The sequence below is a fragment of the Ranitomeya variabilis genome, chromosome 3, assembly GCF_051348905.1.
Source record: "Ranitomeya variabilis isolate aRanVar5 chromosome 3, aRanVar5.hap1, whole genome shotgun sequence".
NCBI classification, from domain to species: domain Eukaryota; kingdom Metazoa; phylum Chordata; class Amphibia; order Anura; family Dendrobatidae; genus Ranitomeya; species Ranitomeya variabilis.
The window spans coordinates 160,570,740-160,592,280 of record NC_135234.1 but is presented as its reverse complement, the minus strand read 5'-3'; the positions used below and the strand labels follow the sequence as shown (position 1 = coordinate 160,592,280).

Below are 21,541 nucleotides of genomic sequence, written 5' to 3'. Positions count from 1 at the left end.
TTGCCAGTACGTTATATCACAGCTCACCTCCTCTCACTCCCTTCACAATGACCTCTACCCAGAAATGACTTGTATACAACCCAACAGCGTCAGATCTTGGCTATTGCTACTTGCATTTATGTGGCTGCTAAAAGAAGATGAGGTAACAGTAGTAACAGTATAGTAACAGTATAATATTTGGCCTAGAGGCCAGTGTCAACATTGACCATTTTCTGTTTTGATATGCTTTTTTGTTTTGTTTTTGATATATTGATTAAAAAAAAAATAAATAAATAAAAAAAAAGTTAAAATAAAAAAGGGACTTAAACAACTGGTCATTTACCGATGACAAATTTCTTTTAGGAATTTATCAATTACAGCACTGAAATGGTAGTCCACATACTGTTGGCCATGAAGTGCATTTACTGTACAGTTCGGCCTTTATTATTTTATTTAAAAAATAAAAATAAAAAACAGGCAAAAATAAAACCAGATTACAAACTGAATGTATTGATAGCTGAATTTACTCAGACATCACAATTCCCATATATAATGTATACATACAATATGTGTATTAAATGTTAGATAAATACAAAAAAATAAAAAAAGGAACATAAAATAAAACAAAATAAAAAAAAGATATAGCAGCAAGGCAGAAAACATCTCAGCACCAACAGGAAGAAATCTTGAATGTCAACACACAAAGTGTAGGAGTCATGAAATGTAACAAGATTATAAACCAAATGGTGGAGAAGAGTCAAGTTTTTAGTCGTATAAATTATATTTGTGAGAAATAAAAAGAGAAATAAAAAATAAGGCTGACAGTAAATAGTATCATTAGATTTGACGATACAAGAAAATCTAATAACACAACATTAAAAGGGTTGTGTCGCCGTATAAAGTCCATTGATGCGACAGCTGAAGCAGTCATCACCCCTGAAGACCACACGTGGGATACAAGGTAAAATAACCATTTCGGAAATCCCTCTAACTTACACAAAAAGTGAACATTTTCTTTCTCAACAGTCTCTATAATACCAAAAGTATTCTCTATATTCTTCTGTGGCAGTTGGACAAAATTTGATTATTTCATGGGAAATTGAAAGCTACAGACACCCTTGACATGGTGAAAATACTTCTTAAATAAGTAATTCATTTTAGTTAAATAATTCAGCTTCAATAAGGAATCTTCCTTTATTCAATTTCCTGCTATGCAGTTTTCTGATTAAGGGTTGAGATTTTTCTCTTGTGGGAGTAGTAATATAGGCTGGAAGTGAGCTCTGTTTGTATCCAGGGGTGCTGCGGTCTTCATTAAATCATATATCAGCACAGATTGTATCTTGCACTTATTTCTTCTTCATGTGACTTGTTTCTTGTGTGTAGCCTGTTTTCTCTGCCCTCCATGAGACTGCAGATACTTTTCCCCTCTCCCTACACTGTGGAGATCTGTGTAGAACCCTCTCACTGTTGATGTATAAAGGGCTAACAGAGTGCAGCAGCAAAATGTCAGAAAGTGTTTAAGACTATTTAGAACATTGCCTAACTTCACATTTAGGAAACAAATTAAAAATTCTATGCGAAAGTGTATATAACCTTTAAAGTATTATTTGAGTGTTAGGTATTGTGGTAAAATATTATCCCAGAATTTAACAGATTGTTCCAGAGACTTAATTTTTGCTAAACTTTTTGATTTTATGGATTTTAATTCTTGAAGGTCATGTTTTTTAATGTTCTTAACATTCTTTTTCTGATTTTCAGTTTCTTTGTTCAGTTTCTTTGATAAAAACATATTTCTCACAATTTCATTTTTCTCTTTTTGACTCTTCTCAATGATTTTTTCTTTTGCTTCTTTTTTACCATCCTCTTCTTCCTCCTCCTCTTCCTCCTCACCCTCTTCTTCGTCCTCCTCCTCACCCTCTTCTTCGTCCTCCTCCTCACCCTCTTCTTCGTCCTCCTCCTCACCCTCTTCTTCGTCCTCCTCCTCACCCTCTTCTTCGTCCTCTTCCTCACCCTCTTCTTCGTCCTCCTCCTCACCCTCTTCTTCGTCCTCCTCCTCCTCACCCTCTTCTTCGTCCTCTTCCTCACCCTCTTCTTCGTCCTCCTCCTCACCCTCTTCGTCCTCCTCCTCACTCTCTTCTTCGTCCTCCTCCTCACCCTCTTCCTCACCCTCTTCTTCGTCCTCTTCCTCACCCTCTTCTTCGTCCTCCTCCTCACTCTCTTCTTCGTCCTCCTCCTCACCCTCATTCTCACCCTCTTTGTCCTCCTCTTCCTCACCCTCTTCATCCTCCTCCTCACCTTCCTCACCTTCTTCTTCCTCCTCCTCACCTTCTTCATCCTCCTCCTCACCTTCTTCTTCTTTGTCCTCCTCCTCGCCCTCCTCTTCGTCGCCCTCCTCGTCACCCTCTTCCTCGTCCTCCCCCTCTTCCTCATCTTTTTCATCCTCCTCACCCTCTTCCTCATCTTTTTCATCCTCCTCATCCTCTTCTTCCTCTTGTCCTTCAGTCTGTGTATCCTCTCTTTCAGCTTCCTCATTTTCAGTGTCTTCCCCTTCTTCTTCATCCTCTTCCAATTCTGAAGTTTCTACCTTCTTATCTTTTATTATATCTTCTTTTCCCCTAACTTTCTTTTTTTCATCATTGACCGCCTTTTGATCATATTCTTCTCTTTTCTTCATTTTGTTTTCTTCCACGCTTGCTTTTTGCTTAGCGACAATTTCAGCTTCTTTCTTTTTCTTAAAATATTTCTGTTTAGCTTGCTCTTGTGAACATTTAGTACTATCAGAACTAGGTTTATCCTTAAAAGATAGTACTGTATTGCCATCATTACATTTCAATCCTTTCTCTACATGATGGCTATCATCTTGCACATTGTTTATTAGGTTTGTGACTAAACTAACACCTTTTATGAATTTCTCTGCTACATTTTCAGAACTAGATGAAGAGTATGAAGTATGACTAGGCTTGCTTACAAATCGGCTCCTGTCTCTACTGCTCACTGTCTTTAGCCCTTCCATGGCCTCGTGGCTTCTTACACGAACAACCTGAGGGTGTTTACGAGGTTTATTAATTTTATTAATTTGAGAGGTGGCGGCGCTGTCAGACTCACTAGTGACCCCAGATTGAACCTTCCTTAGGTCTGCTTGGCTATCTTTTGATATTTGCTTTTCAAGTCTTATGATATTTCTCTTAGAAATGGACCTATCTGACTTAGCATTTGTAGCAATATTTAACTGTTCTTGACTAGAAACAAATTTAGATTTTCCAGCTTCAGATGCCCTTCGAGATTTGTCCTGTGTGTAGTTTTTAACCGCATCTGCTTGGGCATCTGTACAAGCAATTCCAGATTCATTACTATAAGAACTGCTTTTTAAAGACAGTGATGAATGTAGAGATCTGCTCCTTTCCTTCATCTCAACCTTACCATCACCTTTAAGTTCCACATTTTTAATGTTCTTCTATTCCATCGAGAGGCAACACAATGAAGAAGAAAAATTGAAAGAATAAGAACAGATGGAATGAAAAGCATGAGAAAGCAAAAAGAATAAAAACAGATAATAGATATATGAAATGAGTACTTTACTATAACAAAATGTTGCGCTACAGACTGGAATTGGGGAGAAGTACAATATGTACCTATACATAGTTATCAGATTCCAGACATGTGGGACATTATTTTATTATAGCAGCAGACTGCTATAAACCAAAAAGCATAAACACTGAGCAAAAGAAGAAAGAAAAGATGGAAATGAAAAATCATATTTTATAACACAAACTAATGAGCAAACCTATTTTTTGGCATTCCCTAATGGTTGTCCAGAAACGGAAAATGTTATATCAACAAAATATATTAAATAAGGTGTAAAAAGCTAATAAAGCTTTACATGTCAAAGAATGGTTGACCTCTCCAACACAGAAATAGTAACAGTGCATGGTAAACGATTTCTTATATGTAATGTCTTCAAATATAATATCAGTACAGATGAACCAGCTATATTTTGGAGTATTCAAAAAAAAAAATTGTTAACCTTTCAACTTAGCCCTTTGCTGCTCATCAATAACACTGAATGCTACTAAAATTGTCCAGGTAATATAGCAGCTAATACAGGGGGACTGTCACCATGTACTGATCAGGACGTGGATTCTCTTTTTATTATAATTCTTTTCCAGGCAGATCAGTTAGAAAAAATATTTGCCCACTCACTAGCTTGAAATCTGCACAGCGTTTACTATATTTCTAGAACCAAAAGGATTACCATTTAAACGTCCAATGGAATATGTTGCTCACAAATTCCCATTGTAAAAACATGGTATATATTTTTTAAAATACTCTTGAAATAGCATACTCGTCTACAGTATTCCCTGGTTCAAATAAAAGGCATTTCTACATACACTGGCCCAAAGAAGACAACAAAAACTTCTATTTTGGCCACATCAAAGTGAATGCAGCTTTATGAATAAATGTAATGTATAAGTTTGCTGAGTACTCCAAGAGAAGAGCCATAACATCACGTGAACAAGCGCTTAATGTTCTTGGATGATTGTCTATGTTTACTGTTAAATAAAACGTTCCAAATTTCTTTAAAAATCATGCCTCATTTTTTTAAAATGTCACTAGCGAAGAATCTCACTTACCTTTCTCTTGTGAACTGGTGAGAAGGTGCTGTTACCTTGGTTCAAGCTTACTGCATGTGTCTAAAATTGTAATCATATCATGAATATATTGCAACTATTATTTTCATGGTAGTTTCATATAGAACAATTCACAGCGCTCAAATGGAAACATTTTAATATATCGCTATATTTTCTAACACAAAAATCTAGAAAATGGAGAACTTTGCATTACATATTTGCAATTGGCTTTAATAAGATAAATACGCCGCATAGAGCATTTCATATATCTTAGTATGCACCAGAATAATAAATACATACAACAGAATTCACCACCATAAAATACATAAAATGAATACACAAAATATGCAATGTATATAAAACAAGAATTTCCACCCTGTATTTGAAAATTTGCCATTGCCGTATTTTTCGCTTTGTTAGGCCTCTTTCACACTTCCATCTTTCAGCTCCCGTCACAATCTGTTGGATCCTGCAAAAAAATTAGCAGGATCCTGCATTTTCTCATAGACTTGTATTAGCGACGGATTATGACGGATGGCCATCAGTTTCATCCATCTTTCACTGGATCCTGCATAAAAAAAACGGTCCATCGGGCAGAGAAAATGTTCAGAGGAACATTTTTTTCTGCACGTCGGAAAATCGGTCAGCGATGCGTCGCTGCCTGTGAATCCAGAGACGGGGCCCGCCTTTTCAAAGAGAGCATGCGTGGAAGAATTTCCCGTCAGGGAAATTCTCACTCGCTCGCTCTCTTTCTCTATTTACTATTGATGCTGCCTATGCAGCATCAATAGTAACAAGATATAATGTTAAAAATAATAAAAAAAAAAAAAAATAGCAGTATTCTCACCTACCGGCGTTCCCGTGCAGCGATGTTCCCGGCAGCTAGCATTACTTCCTAGTTTTACACTGACCGTGACTTCTCGCGACATTTCGCAATGTATTACTAGGAACGCTAGCTGCCGAGAGCATCGCTGCGTGGGAACGCCGGTAGGTGAGAATACTGCTATTTTTTATTTTTTTTAACCTGGTTTGTGTTGTGTATGCGTTTTCGCAGCGGAAAACTGCTGCGAAGACGCATACACAACAGGTGCACATAGGCTCAACGGGTCCGTCAGAAAGACGGGCCCAGTGCTCACGTTTTCCACAATCTGCACAGGATCCGTCATTTCAACATCTTGACGGATTCTGTGCAGATTTGGAAGACAGAAGTGTGAAAGAAGCCTAAGACGCACTTTATTTCCCTGACACCTGCACACCCCCTCATCCCAGCCTGCAGCAACGCTCCACTCTTGCCTCCTCCAGCAGCGACCCTGAGCCACAACCCCCGGTAAGCAATAAGACGCATGGATTATAAGAAAAAGTTTTTTCCTATTTTTCTCCTTAAAATTTGGGGTTTGTCTAATAATCAGGAGCGTCTTACAAAGCGAAAAATACGGTATATATGTTCTTTGCAAAGCATAATAGAAGTAATCACAAACAGTACTGTGCAAAGGTTTAGGCAGGTATGAATAAAATGCTGCAAAGTAAGAATACTTGGAGATAAATAACCAGACATCCACATTATGTTATAAAGCACTGCATAAGTACCAGCAGGAAAAGCACATATACCCTACTCCATATGAGCATGAAAAATCGGAGGAAACCGGAGTATAAAGGGTAAAACAAATAATATTTTATTATAACAACACATCAGAATATATAACACATTTAATAAAGCTAAAAACAGGATGATGTGCCGGATCAGAATGGCATCACCAATGCCCCAGGGGAGGGAAAGGCTGCTCCAAGTGTAAAACTGCATTCATCAAGGCCAAGTGGTCCAAAAATATATTTCAAAATAAGCAGCAAGAGCAGCACTTACCAAGGGGTGAGATGGGGAAGGTGAGCCGGGATCACATACACGAACGCCCCAACGCACGTTTCGCTATTAGGTGTGTCAGCTTTCTCAAGGGGATAGCTGAATGTACCGGTAAGGACCTTTTTATCTCATTGGTGGTAACAGTGGGGCTGGTCACATGTTGTGAACCAGCCAATTGTCCCAGCACTAGCGGCGCGTGCGCGCTGCGAGCCGCAGGTCCTGCGCCGGCCGTGGCGTCAAGCCCTACCGCGCATGCGCAGGAATATGAATTCACTGCGCAGCTGCGGCAGGCCTGGAGACGCCAAGGCAGGAGAAGGAGCCGCGGCATACACAGCGCGCACGCGCACGGCTGAATGGACATAACCCACACAGCTCCCCACAACATCTAGCGCCAATGCACGGTAAATATACAGTAATGCAGAGAGAGGGCTTTCATCGTTTTCATATTCATAATTTCTTTTTCTGAGTAGAAGTAAAGATGCCCTTATGTCAGGCGCAATGTGTGGGAGACTTGAAAATCCTGCTGGAAACATCTAGGAATATGTCTGGGATAAGCGGATCGATGCCAGGATACATACAGACTAAAACATAAAAGAAGAAACAAATAAATATTAAAAACAAATATACATTATTAGGATCCAATTATATGATCCAGGGGGTGCAAAATGATGGAAAAGAAAATGGGGAGTCAAATAGGCCCCAGGATATAGTAACATCTTACAGGAAAGAGGAAAAACTCAATGCCTCATTGAGTCCATTAGGGACCAAGGTATTGAGGCGAACTATCCAGTTCGCCTCATGTTGGGCTAAGAGTTTTTTGTAATTCCCACCCCTCACCCCAAGATGTAGACTTTCGATCCCTCTGATCCGAAGAGACCCCGCGTCACAATTATGGAAAGTCCTAAAGTGACGCGGGATAGTCTTCAGCTCAGAGGGATCGACCACCAGCCTGGCTGCGCCAATGTCACGGACATGCTCACGCACCCTAATTCTAAGTTCCCTAGATGTTAAACCAATATAGATGCGGGGGCAGGCACATGTGGCATAATATATTACATTACTTGTACCACACGAAATGTGCTGTCTGATCTGAAACTGTCTGAGCCCATCTGATGTCTCAAAAGTAGAAGTCCGTTCGACATTGGCGCAAGCCAGGCAGTGGCCACACCGAAAACACCCCAGGAGAGGGCCCCGAGTGCCAAAAATATTTTTAATTGGTGGAACATAATGGCTCCTAACCAGGAGATTACCTAAATTCGGTGCCCTCCTGGCTGTCATAGCGGGGAATTCACCTAGACTCTTCCCCAGGGCGGGCTCTGTCATCAAAATAGACCAGTGTTTCTTCAGGATGCCCCTCATGTTTTGCCATTCATGATTATATGTACCAATGAATCTGATGGTATCATCATTGGTATTAGTTTTCTTCCTTTTATCCTTTCTGATAGTGGTAGGATTGTGTGCTGAATCTGCACGAATCAAAGCATTGACAGAGGTTGGTTTTCGAAAGACGTCAGTCTGGATATATCCGGCATCGTCAACCTACAGAGTGACGTCTAAGATTTCTTAGACGTCACTCTGGAGGTTGACGATGCCGGATATATCCAGACTGACGTCTTTCGAAAACCAACCTCTGTCAATGCTTTGATTCGTGCAGATTCAGCACACAATCCTACCACTATCAGAGCTGTCCCGGTCGGACAGTTCCTTAGGATGAGACGGATCTGCTCATCCGACCAAAAATTCCAAAATCAAGCGGTGGACCTACAATCCCGCTTTTTGGCACGCGGCTATAGCCGCAGGAGTATCAAGCGTGGGTTTGATAGGGCAAGAAGAACTCGGCGCAGTGACCTATTATATGCTAATAAAAGGAAGAAAACTAATACCAATGATGATACCATCAGATTCATTGGTACATATAATCATGAATGGCAAAACATGAGGGGCATCCTGAAGAAACACTGGTCTATTTTGATGACAGAGCCCGCCCTGGGGAAGAGTCTAGGTGAATTCCCCGCTATGACAGCCAGGAGGGCACCGAATTTAGGTAATCTCCTGGTTAGGAGCCATTATGTTCCACCAATTAAAAATATTTTTGGCACTCGGGGCCCTCTCCTGGGGTGTTTTCGGTGTGGCCACTGCCTGGCTTGCGCCAATGTCGAACGGACTTCTACTTTTGAGACATCAGATGGGCTCAGACAGTTTCAGATCAGACAGCACATTTCGTGTGGTACAAGTAATGTAATATATTATGCCACATGTGCCTGCCCCCGCATCTATATTGGTTTAACATCTAGGGAACTTAGAATTAGGGTGCGTGAGCATGTCCGTGACATTGGCGCAGCCAGGCTGGTGGTCGATCCCTCTGAGCTGAAGACTATCCCGCGTCACTTTAGGACTTTCCATAATTGTGACGCGGGGTCTCTTCGGATCAGAGGGATCGAAAGTCTACATCTTGGGGTGAGGGGTGGGAATTACAAAAAACTCTTAGCCCAACATGAGGCGAACTGGATAGTTCGCCTCAATACCTTGGTCCCTAATGGACTCAATGAGGCATTGAGTTTTTCCTCTTTCCTGTAAGATGTTACTATATCCTGGGGCCTATTTGACTCCCCATTTTCTTTTCCATCATTTTGCACCCCCTGGATCATATAATTGGATCCTAATAATGTATATTTGTTTTTAATATTTATTTGTTTCTTCTTTTATGTTTTAGTCTGTATGTATCCTGGCATCGATCCGCTTATCCCAGACATATTCCTAGATGTTTCCAGCAGGATTTTCAAGTCTCCCACACATTGCGCCTGACATAAGGGCATCTTTACTTCTACTCAGAAAAAGAAATTATGAATATGAAAACGATGAAAGCCCTCTCTCTGCATTACTGTATATTTACCGTGCATTGGCGCTAGATGTTGTGGGGAGCTGTGTGGGTTATGTCCATTCAGCCGTGCGCGTGCGCGCTGTGTATGCCGCGGCTCCTTCTCCTGCCTTGGCGTCTCCAGGCCTGCCGCAGCTACGCAGTGAATTCATATTCCTGCGCATGCGCGGTAGGGCTTGACGCCACGGCCGGCGCAGGACCTGCAGCTCGCAGCGCGCACGCGCCGCTAGTGCTGGGACAATTGGCTGGTTCACAACATGTGACCAGCCCCACTGTTACCACCAATGAGATAAAAAGGTCCTTACCGGTACATTCAGCTATCCCCTTGAGAAAGCTGACACACCTAATAGCGAAACGTGCGTTGGGGCGTTCGTGTATGTGATCCCGGCTCACCTTCCCCATCTCACCCCTTGGTAAGTGCTGCTCTTGCTGCTTATTTTGAAATATATTTTTGGACCACTTGGCCCTGATGAATGCAGTTTTACACTTGGAGCAGCCTTTCCCTCCCCTGGGGCATTGGTGATGCCATTCTGATCCGGCACATCATCCTGTTTTTAGCTTTATTAAATGTGTTATATATTCTGATGTGTTGTTATAATAAAATATTATTTGTTTTACCCTTTATACTCCGGTTTCCTCCGATTTTTCAAAGTAAGAATACTTAAATACAATGATAGTTTATTTTTATGAATTAAAAAATGCAATTAAATGAATTAAAAAGTGAACGAAAACAAGAGAAATCCAAATTAAATCGGTATTTGATGTGACTTGCCTTTGCCTTCAAAATAGCATCTATTCTTCTAGGTACACTTGCACTTGCCAGTGCGATGTGAAATGTTCCCAATAAAAGCTTCAACTCAATCCACAAAAAAAGTTAGTCTCCACACAGGTCATCTGTTAACGGAAACATAGGGGGCTTCCACCTTACTGATAGTAAAAAGGCTCTGGAAAGGCTCTATGGCTCCTCACCCCCCCAAAAGAACTCCAGCAAATTCTGCGCTACCTAGATAAAGGTCTCCAGAAGCACAAGCGGAGCATAAGGGGTAGAATTTCCAAAATGGGGTTAGTTGAGGGGGGGGATTTTGCTCTTCTAGCACTTAGAGGTTTTGTATAAGAAGTCCACAAACTATTGTAGAAAACTCTGCGCTGCAGGGGACAAACAGCGCTCCGTTCCTCCCAAGTCTCGCCTTATGGCTTAAGCAGTACTGTACAGCCACATATGGGGTATTTCTACATTCCGCAGAAATTGTGGGACAAATTTTGGTGCCATTTTTACCCATTTTTCTTTGTGAAAACGTAAAATCTAGGGTACAACAAAATTTTTGTGGTAAAGATGTAATTTTTTTTCCTTCACTGCCCAATAGTATAAAATTCTGTGACACACCTGTGGTGTCAATATGATCACCGCACCCTTAAAAGAATGAAATAAGATGTGTAGTTGGTAAAATGTGGTTATCTACGGGGGGTTCAGCTGTTCTGGCAGCTCAGGGGCTCTCCCAGTGGATCATAGCACCCACAAACCATAACAGTAAAATATGCACTAAATTATGACGCTCCTTCCTTTCTGAGTTTTGCACTGTGCCTCAAAAGTAGTTCCCGATTACATGTAGGGAATTGGCTGATTTAATCAGCCATCAAGTGCCTCTAACAGCCGCAGGTGGACCTCAGATCCACCCATGTTAACAAGCTTAAATCCGCTGTCAATGACTGACAGCACCATTTAACAAGCTTGTAGCAGAGAGGCATTTTAGCATAAGCAGTACATCTATCCATAGGGAGTCGCCAAGCAACATATGGAATAATTAGTTAGAGAGGTGTACTGCTAGTGACTTGTGAGGTGCGTTGGTCCCGGTGTGGCCAGAGCCTTAACGTTATTCCCTGGTTCCAGTGGGGCCAATTCTGTATCCGTAATCCCCAGGTCCCAGTGTGGGCCAGTCGTGAACCCTGTCCTCTGGTCCTAAAGCTACCAGTGCCTAAACCCTGTCCTATGGTCTCGAAGAGGTCAGTGCCTGAACATTGTCCCTTGGTCCCAAAGCAGCCAGTCCTGTTCCCGAGTTCCCCATGCAGCCCAGTGCATGAACACTTATCTAGTCCATGGGTGGCCTAACCCTGATCCTGAATCCTAGACTGGCGTGTCTGTACTAAGCCCTGAGGTCAGCAGCTGCAGTACCAGGTTCTGCCCAGGAGTTGTACCTGGCGATTACCTGCCACACAAGCCTGACCTCACCACTAGAGGCTCTAGTGGACACCAAGGTATCTGCTTAGCTACGCCCCTTCCTTGGTAGGCTCAGCACTGTAGCACAGTGGGTCCACAAGTCCACGTGCGCCACGGCTGGGTGTAACAGTCTGTGCGGCCCAGCTCTGGTTGCAACACATCATATTATAAAGCACCAGTAAATTCTTCTCTTTTCCTAAATTTCTAGGACATGACATGATTAAAAACAGACTAGCTGAATCCTTCTAAGCTCTATGTAGAAACAGGAGTCTCCTTTACCTGCATGAGTCATCCCCTTCTTCAACTCCTGACCCAGCTGCTCCCTTCTCCCCATGTCAGGGACTTGTGCAGTGACTAATGAGTCACGCAAGGAAATGGCATATAATATGATGACTGCAATGTACTAAGAGGATAAAATTTTGATGGTAGTGCTTCTTTAAAGACTACCCCTCTGGCTTAACAGTACATAATCTTAATTTGAGAAAGGAAGTGATAGCTCTGAAATGCATTATTACTAGTGATGAGCAAAAGTGCTCGGATAAGGTGTTATCTGAGCATGATCGTGTGCTAACCGGGGGTCTTCAAAAAAATATGTTTGAGTCCCCACACCTGCATGTCTCGCAACTATTCGACGGCCGCAACACATACAGGGATTGTCTAACAAACAGGCACTCCATGCATGGGTTGCAGCTGTCGAACAGCCATGAAACATGCAGGTGCGGGGACTCTTAACATATTTTTCGAGCACGCCGAAGAAACTCGGTTAACACATTATCCGAGCTTGTACGCTCATCACAAATTGTTGCCTTTTCCTACAAGATTGCTTTAAAAATCTACTTTTGATTAACTGCCTTTATTCAGATGTATTTTCTTTTTCCTTGGAAAATTGATTTAATGTAAAAAAAACAAAGAATCCTGGAAGTGATGACACAACAGTGAGTCCGTCTGGGATTACAAGATGAGATGAGAGGATCTGCGCAACTGTACATCACCGGAATGTTTGTAGTTGGTTTTCCAAGATATTTGGAACATCCTCTCTGCTGAGTTCCTAAAAAAACTGTGTGCAAGTGTACACAGAAGAATTGATGCCTGATGCTCTTTTGAAGGCAAAGGTAGGCCACAACAAATATTGATAGGTTTCTATTGTTTTCATTCACTTTGCATGTTATTTAATTGACAAAATTAATAAAATAACTATGAACACTTATTTTCTCAAGCATTATTACTTTGAAGCATTTTTATCCACTCCTGCCTAAAACTTTTGCACAGTGCTGTTTTTCGATCAGTACTTGTTGATCATGTTTTTTTCTTTTAAAATCACATTTCACCTTCTCAATCATAAAATCAACTTTACACATTTGCCTTTTTTATTTTTTAAATGTGTCACCTGACTAATTTGTTCCCTCTACATCTAACCTACATTCTGTAGGTTAGTATGGATAAGAAATGGATGGATGACTGCAGGATCGGATTATACAGGTTTTGCTGCAATCTGTTACAAAGAGGTAAGAGGAAGAGTCATGGACGAAAGTTTTGGCTCCCCTGAAATTGTTCCAGAAAATGAAGTATTTCTCCGGGAAAATTATTGCAATTACACACATTTTGTTATACACATGTTTATTTTATTTGTGTATTGAAACAACGCAAAAAAAAACTGAGGGAAAAAAGGCAAATTGGACATAATTTCACACAAAACCCCCAAAATGGATGGGAAAAAATGGTTGGCATCTATCCAAAATTGTGGGTAACCAACTTTGTTTGAAGCATTTAATGCTCGTTCAAACTTACCTGGGGCAAGTAACAGGTGTGGGCAATATGAAAATCACACCTGCAATCAGATAAAAAGGGGAGAAGTTGACTCAGTCTTTGCATTGTGTGTCTGTGTGTGCCTCACTAAGCATGGAGAACAGAAAGAGGAGAAGAGAGCTGTCTGAGGACTTGAGAACCAAAATTGTTTAAAACAATATCAACAATCTCAAGGTTACTTGATGTTCCTTTGTCCATGATGCACAAAATAATTAAGATGTTTACAACCCATCTCCCTGGATGTGGATGGCAGACAAAAAATTTATGAAATGTTCAAAAGCAGAATAGTCGGGATGGTGGAAAAGCAAGTTCCAAAGAAACCGAAGCTGTCCTGCAGGCTCAGGGTGCATCAGTGTCAGTGTAATTTCAATAATTGCCTGTAAGAAATACTTCATCTTCTGTAACAATTTCAATGGTGCCAACATTTTCGGACATCGCTGTGTGTCTCAGTAGGAGTGGCAGACACAAAATAGATAGTCTTCATTAAAACCTAGTATCTGCAAAAGTGCTTGTTTTTCATTTCACAAGTATTGGTACTATTAAAAAGTAATTATTTCTAAGTAGTTTATTTTTAAGTAAAGGTCCACCTTTGGTGATCATTTTGATTTTTACCTACATAGTATTCATCCAGGATCCATTTATATAGGTAAAAATGGCAAAAAAAATTGTTTAATAGTCGTACCATGTTTAAAATGTCTGTGGTGCCCCCAAAACTGTGTTGGCTCAGGCGGTCAGATTGGTCTTCCATAGAAAAGCTTTTCACAAGGCCATGACTTTTAGTTTCAACTGCAAAATAAACAAGTCAAGTCAATAAACGGTGAAGAACCAAAGCAAAATTGTACAATAACGTTTTGTCACATGCAGAAAAAAAACAAAAACACTCCTGTCCGTGTGGATATGATCATCATAGATGGGGCCCCCCTACTATGACCCATTTCTGTGAATGGTCATCATGTAATACTAGATTTCTTCGGCAGGGGAAATGCCAGGCTGATTGTACCTTCTCCAAGTAAAATCAGATATTAATTGCCATTTATTTCAATCTCTAGCGTTCACTAATTATTAGAAAAATAAGCTAATGTCACTATAAAGTATATGCTACGGTACTATAAAGGCTCCCGTGAAGCCAGCTGATATCTACATTTATTATTTTACTAGTTGACAGGTTAGAGAATAATGTTTGATTGCCATTATGGATGTTGCTTTACAATTCTTCTTCTTTTACCTGATTTAGAGGCTGCAGCGGAGTCATGGGCACTTGATTCACTACTGACTTGTCTTACTTTAAGAAGATTTGGAGGAACGGTGCTGCTGGGAACCGGCAGCGAAGATTCCAGTAAATTATTATTTAATGGTGGCAGGGTGCGAGTCAGGTCACGTATCTGTTCAGGAGAATGTTTCTTGAAGAAAGAGAAACCAATTATGCATAAACTTTCCTTACAATGAGAGAAAATTAATTGAAGCACAATTCTTGAAAGCAAGCCTCAGATTCTAAGCAGCTGTTAAAAAACTGAAAGGCACTGCCGATTACCAAAAGGAGGATTCTGCAGTGAATATGTGAATAGTAATGAACCTCATGCTCCCAATGGCCATGGTGGGGTAGTGGTCACCATGACAGTGCAGACGCAACTAAATTAAAGGGATTTATTTAAAAGGGCTTAGACTACTTGAAAAGTAGAAAAGGTAATACACATAATCACAGATCCCTCGCAGCCATCTATTCTGATAATTACCTGGTCCCTGCTGGTCTTTACTTCAAGGTCCATCTAGTCAAATGAGAAATGGGCAGAAATGCCAGCCTAAGATAATGATTGGCCGAGTGGGCAATTCTGGTGTGCTGGGAGTGAAGACTAGCATGAACCAGACAAGCATCTGATTACTAATTTAATTTTATATATGCAATCTGAGCCTATTAAAAACTATTTTTATTGCTTGGAAAACTCCATTTTTGAATCGGTAATATTACAAACAAGAAGAAAGTGTCTGTTTTTTAAACTTTTACAAGGCTAACGATGTGCATATCTGAGCCAATGAGGACTAATTCACACAACCACACGGCAGCCATATATTCTCGCCATCATAAGGGCGGCAAATCCCAGCATGACTGTGATTCTCTCAACCTGAGCTAACAGCTTCATATATGACAATAAGGATGTCCATTTGGGTCGTGAAACCTGCAGTTTGGCCAGGATTTGTGGCCGATATATAGAGGTAAGACAATGCGGCTGTAAAGTGGTTATGCACATTAGTTCTAAAACAGATCATGATGACGGTAGGCAGAAGTCATTTACAGCCTCCAATTGAATACATTGGATTTTCTTATTCACTGACTGCAAAAACAGATACTAAAAATTGTAACAAATGAAAACACAAAATGTAATAAAAATTCAATTACAAAATTACTATTCTTAGTTTTAGAAAACTGGAAAAGCCCTCTAAGGCTACTTTCACACTAGCGTTAACTGCATTCCGTCACAATGCGTCGTTTTGCCGAAAAAACGCATCCTGCAAAAGTGTTTGCAGGATGCGTTTTTTCACCATTGATTAACATTAAGCGACGCATTGTGACGGATTGCCACACGTCGCACCCGTCGTGCGACGGATGCGTCGTGCAGTGGCGGACCGTCGGGAGCAAAAAACGTTGCTTGCAACGTTTTTTGCTCCGTCGTAAACGTCTTTTCCGACCGCGCATGCGCGGCCGGAACTCCGCCCTCACCTCCCCGCACCTCACAATGGGGCAGCGGATGCGCTGGAAAAATGCATCCGCTGCCCCCGTTGTGCAGCGGAGACAACGCTAGCGTCGGGAACGTCGCTACTAGTGTCGACACTAGTGTGAAAGTAGCCTAAGGCCGGGGTCACACTAGCCGATGAATACGGACGAGTGCTATGTGAGAAAACATAGTATAGCACTCGGACCAGTGTTAATTTATGGGGAAGATCACATCTGCGATTATTTTCTCATGACAAATCGGCATGCAAGAACAATCGTAGCATGCTGTGATTGGCACTGACACTCGGCCGAGTCTCAGCTCACTCGCAGCCATATCAGTCTATGGGTGCGAGTGACACAGTGCACATCACTCAGATATCATCCGAGTGCTGCGCGATATACGCTGCCGCCGCCAGTGGAGGAGATGGAGAAATTACTTTATCCGCCTCCTCCGCAGCTGTGCTCCGATTCTCTCTTACGAGAGGTTCAGGGAACAGTAGCATGACACGCGGCTCACGCTCGCAGCAGAGCAGGAGCCGAGGGTCATTATAATCTTGCATCGGATGCCATATGCTAGTGTGACCCCGGCATAAAAAGTATTCTCAACTTTGCTGCTCAGGAGATAATCACTCCGGTGACTCCTGGCTTTCTACTTGACAAGGGGTGTGTCACAACACAGCTGTAGGTCCGTCCCTGTCCCTAACACTAGGGGGGCCCTAGCTTGTCCTATTCTCCAGGATACTTCTGAAGGTGAAGAGGCCGGGGCCTCCACCCTTGCCTTATCTCCTCAGGGCTCCATTTGTTCTCTTCCACCACCAAGAGAGGCGCTACTGTGCACCGTAGTACACCAACCCGACAAACAAGGTAACACAAACAAGGGTAATTTTGAGATGAGATATAGCGCTTTTTTTATATCATGCTACTGGATGTACAGGGTTAAAAGGAAATGGTAAAATAAAAACAACATACTTTCTCTCTCCGTCTTACGCGTGCGGATGGAGATCTCTGGAGACTTATAGATCCTTCTCTATTGCCATTGACCGTTAGATAATTCTCTTTCGGCTCATCAGAGAAGACCAGTTCAGATTCTTCAGGTCTAGGTACAGCAAACACAAGCATATGACAGCCGCCGCACGCCACCTGAAGGAAAAGGGACAAAAATTTAACATTTTAAGCAAGAATGTGAAAAAATACAGTTTGTGTAGAACTGAAACACTGCAGATCAATAACAAACAATAAGGGCAATTCACATAGAAATGTTTAGTGAATGTTAGTTTGTTCAGGCTCAATGATTTACAGACATTGAAAAAAAGAGTAATGTATAATGTAAGCAATACAAAGGAAGATTACATCAAAATTTCTTAGAAAACAGATCATCGCCATCTTCTTGCCAAGTATTTAGAGACTGCTGCAATTCCTGCTTAGAACTTCTAAAGCTTTCCATTCGTTAGTACTGGAGGCTGGACCTGTAGCCCAACAGTTCCTGGCACAAAATACAGAATACAAGAGTTTTCTTCCTTGATTTGATTTTTCTATAAAACATTGAGAGATGAAGAACTGCAAATAAATCCAATTCCTACAGATTGACGTAAGACATGATATTTCTGTGACCATATGCAAGTATCTATTACGGTAGTAACAACCGATGGGAAGATATATAGATGAGTTATTAGGTCAAGTAGTTTAACATTTAATCAGTTCATATCTGCCAATCAAAACGCCTTATATGTATTTAGCACCCAGTTATTTACACCCCCTGGTGAATTCTTGGATTCAGATATCAATGATCGCCTGTGCTGTGCTTACTGTTGTGTGGAGGCACAGCTGCAGCTGGTCCTGTGGGGAGGGACTGCAGTGGATATGGATTTCAAAGCATGTAGGCAGGGGAGGCACCGTTACGTCTGCTGACGTGGAGATCAGCTGAATCCTAACAGTGTGCACATTGCGTACTGATAAGTTTCCAGAAGCTGCTGAAAATTTGCCATGGGGTGGACATCTCATCTGCTTTAACGCTTTCCAGCTCCTGCTTCCACGGGGAGCCACTGATGCATCTGCTGCTATGTGGAGATACTGGTCCCATAAGGAAGCACTGTTACACCATGGAGAGCCATTGATGTGCCTGCTGCCTGGTAAATACACTACTGTTGTACAGAAGCAATGGTGTGCCTGCTATTGTGAAGAGGGTCTGATGAACCTGCTGCCGTGGGAAGAAACTGCTGCCATTTGGAGGCACTTCTGTGGCTGCTGCCGTGGGGGGAGAGCACTGCTATGCCTGTTGCCCTGGGGAGGTACGGATGCTCCTGCTGCTGTGGGAGACACTGCTGCGCCTGATGTCATGGAGAGGCACTGCTACACCTGCTGCCATGGAGAGGCACTGCTACACCTGCTGCCATGGGGAGGTACAGATATGCCTGTTGCCATGGGGAGGCACTGATGCGCCTGTTGCCGTGTGGAAGCACTGATGCGCCTGTTGCCGTGTGGAAGCACTGATGCGCCTGTTGCCGTGGGGAGGCACTGATGCGCCTGCTGCCGTGGGGAGGCACTGATGCGCCTGCTGTCGTTGAGTCATTGATGCGCCTCGTGCCGTGGGGAGGCACTGATGCGCCTGCTGCCGTGTGGAAGCACTGATGCGCCTGTTGCCGTGGGGAGGCACTGATGCGCCTGCTGTCGTTGAGTCATTGATGCGCCTCGTGCCGTGAGGAGGTAGGAACAGTTACTGTACCTACTAATACAGTACTCAGCATAAATGAGTACACTTCTTTTCAGCAGAGGCTCTTGCAAATTGTAGGCGGGCTTTTTAGAATCGACTTCAGGAGAGGCTTTCTTCATGCACAACATCCATACATGCCATTCATCTGCAATACATACCATTATGGGGCACGAGAAACACTCACCACTGTTTCTCTTTCTACTTCTTTAGCTAACTGCAATGAACTTGCTTGTCTATTTTCTTCAACTCTTCAGAAGACACTCCAGTTTAGGTGTTAGCTTCCATGGTAAGCCTACACATCTCTTTGAGATGGTCGCAGTTCCATCTTTGTTACATTTTTGTATCACTTTTGCTATAGTATTCTGAATGATAAATAAAGCTTTGCTGATTTTCTTGTAGCCTTCACCTTTCTTATTACATTTCTCTTCCATGTGGTGCTATTACTGACAGCATGAAATGGCAACAGTCTTTTTCTTTTTTTTTAAACTTTAACCCTTTAGCAGTCAAGAGTCTGCTGGACACTTGTATAATGAATATAATTAACCCCTTAAGCCCCGAGGGTGGTTTGCACGTTAATGACCGGGCCAATTTTTACAATTCTGACCACTGTCCCTTGATGAGGTTATAACTCTGGAACGCTTCAACGGATCCCAGTGATTCTGACAATGTTTTCTCGAGACATATTGTACTTCATTATAGTGGTAAAATTTCTTTGATATTACCTGTGTTTATTTGTGAAAAAAAAACGGAAATTTGGCGAAAATTTCTCAATTTTCCAACTTTGAATTTTTATGCCCTTAAATCACAGAGATATGTCACACAAAATACTTAATGAGTAACATTTCCCACATGTCTACTTTACACCAGCACAATTTTGTAAAAAAAAATATTTTTTTGTTAGGGAGTTATAAGGGTTAAAAGTTGACCAGCAATTTCTCATTTTTACAACACCATTTCTTTTTAGGGACCAGATCACATTTGAAGTCATTTTAAGGGGTGTATATGATAGAAAATAACCAAGTGTGACACCATTCTAAAAACTGCACCCCTCAAGGTGCTCAAAACCACATTCAAGAAGTTTATTAACCCTTCTGGTGCTTCACAGGAATTTTTGGAATGTTTTAAAAAAAAATGAACATTTAATTTTTTTTTCACAAAAAATTTACTTCAGCTCCAATTTGTTTTATTTTACCAAGGGTAACAGTAGAAAATGGACCACAAAATTTGTTGTACAATTTGTTCTGAGTACCCCGATACCCCATATGTGGGGGTAAACCACTATTTGGGCGCATGGCAGAGCTCGGAAGGGAAGGAGCGCCATTTGACTTTTCAATGCAAAATTGACTGGAATTGAGATGGGACGCCATGTTGCGTTTGGAGAGCCCCTGATGTGCCTAAACATTGAAACCCCCCACAAGTGACACCATTTTGGAAAGTAGACCCCCTAAGGAACTTATCTAGATGTGTGGTGAGCACTTTGACCCACCAAGTGCTTCACAGAAGTTTATAATGTAGAGCCGTAAAAATAAAAAATCATATTTTTTCACAAAAATGAACTTTTCGCCCCCAATTTTTTATTTTCCCAAGAGTAAGAGAAGAAATTGGACCCCAAAAGTTGTTGTGCAATTTGTCCTAAGTACGCCAATACCCCATATGTGGGGGTAAACCACTGTTTGGGTGCATGGCAGAGCTCGGAAGGGAAGGAGCGCCATTTGACTTTTCAATGCAAAATTGGCTGGAATTGAGATGGACGCCATGTTGCGTTTGGAGAGCCCCCCGATGTGCCTAAACATTGAAACCCCCCACAAGTGACACCATTTTGGAAAGTAGACCCCCTAAGGATCTTATCTAGATGTTTTGTGAGAGCTTTTTCTGGGGCGTCTGTCACTGTGTGCTGCATATTATAGTGCTGGGCAGCCCGCCTGTTAATACAAGGGGAGTCATTAATAGGTTGCATACCAGACACTGTGCACCACACTTATCAGTGTGACTGGCGTCCTATGTGAGTTATATCAATGTGCATTTTTTCTACTAGGCAGCCAACCCCTGCAATGTTTGGAAGGTTGGGGTGGTTGTTTTTATCAAGTAGTTTGCACCTGTGCCGCTCCTAGCCTTTATCAGTGGAGGCCTGCTGCATCCTGCTAAGTGTGCATTTGTCATCAGACAGGGTTTTGGGAAGGCCGTATCTCATTGTATGTATTTTTTCTGAGTTTTTTCTATGTTAGCTGTGAGAGCTTTGAACCCCCAAGTGTTTCACTACAGTTTATGACGCAGAGCCGTGAAAATAAAAAATCATTTTTTTCCCACAAAAATTATCTTTAACACCCAGTTTTATATTTTCCCAAGGGTAACAGGAGAAATTGGTCCCCAAAAGTTGTTGTCCAATTTGTCCTGAGTACGCTGATAACCCATATGTGGGGGGGAACCACCGTTTGGGCGCATGGCAGAGCTCGGAAGGGAAGGAGCGCCATTTGGAATGCAGACTTAGATAGATTGGTCTGCAGGCGTCACGATGCATTTGCAGAGCCCCTGATGTACCTAAACAGTAGAAACCCCCCACAAGTGACCCCATATTAGAAACTAGACCCCCCAAGAAACTTATCTAGATTGGTTGTGAAAACTTTGAACCCCCAAGTGTTTCACTACAGTTTATAACGCAGAGCCGTGAAAATAAAAATTCATTTTTTTCCTCCAAAAATGTTATTTTAGCCCCAAAATTTTTATTTTCCCAAGGGTAACGAGAAATTGGAACCCAGA

At 41.9% G+C, this 21,541-nt stretch overlaps 1 protein-coding gene across 2 annotated transcripts in view; it reads right to left on the bottom strand.

Moving 5' to 3' along the window:
* The window catches only part of RPGR (retinitis pigmentosa GTPase regulator), a 66,800-nt gene that overhangs the window by 6,002 nt on the left and 39,257 nt on the right, over positions 1-21,541 (bottom strand). Inside the window, exons 10-14 of one of the 2 annotated variants that reach the window (XM_077294767.1) lie at positions 17,044-17,214; positions 14,590-14,764; positions 14,047-14,150; positions 4,611-4,670; positions 1,448-3,433 (exon numbers count right to left, since the gene is read on the bottom strand). In XM_077294767.1, the coding sequence (XP_077150882.1) occupies positions 1,583-3,433; positions 4,611-4,670; positions 14,047-14,150; positions 14,590-14,764; positions 17,044-17,214 (2,361 nt within the window). In that variant the 3' untranslated portion in view covers positions 1,448-1,582. Of the gene's footprint in view, positions 1-1,447; positions 3,434-4,610; positions 4,671-14,046; positions 14,151-14,589; positions 14,765-17,043; positions 17,215-21,541 lie in introns of those variants that run through there. The other variant, XM_077294769.1, reaches the window with a different exon arrangement.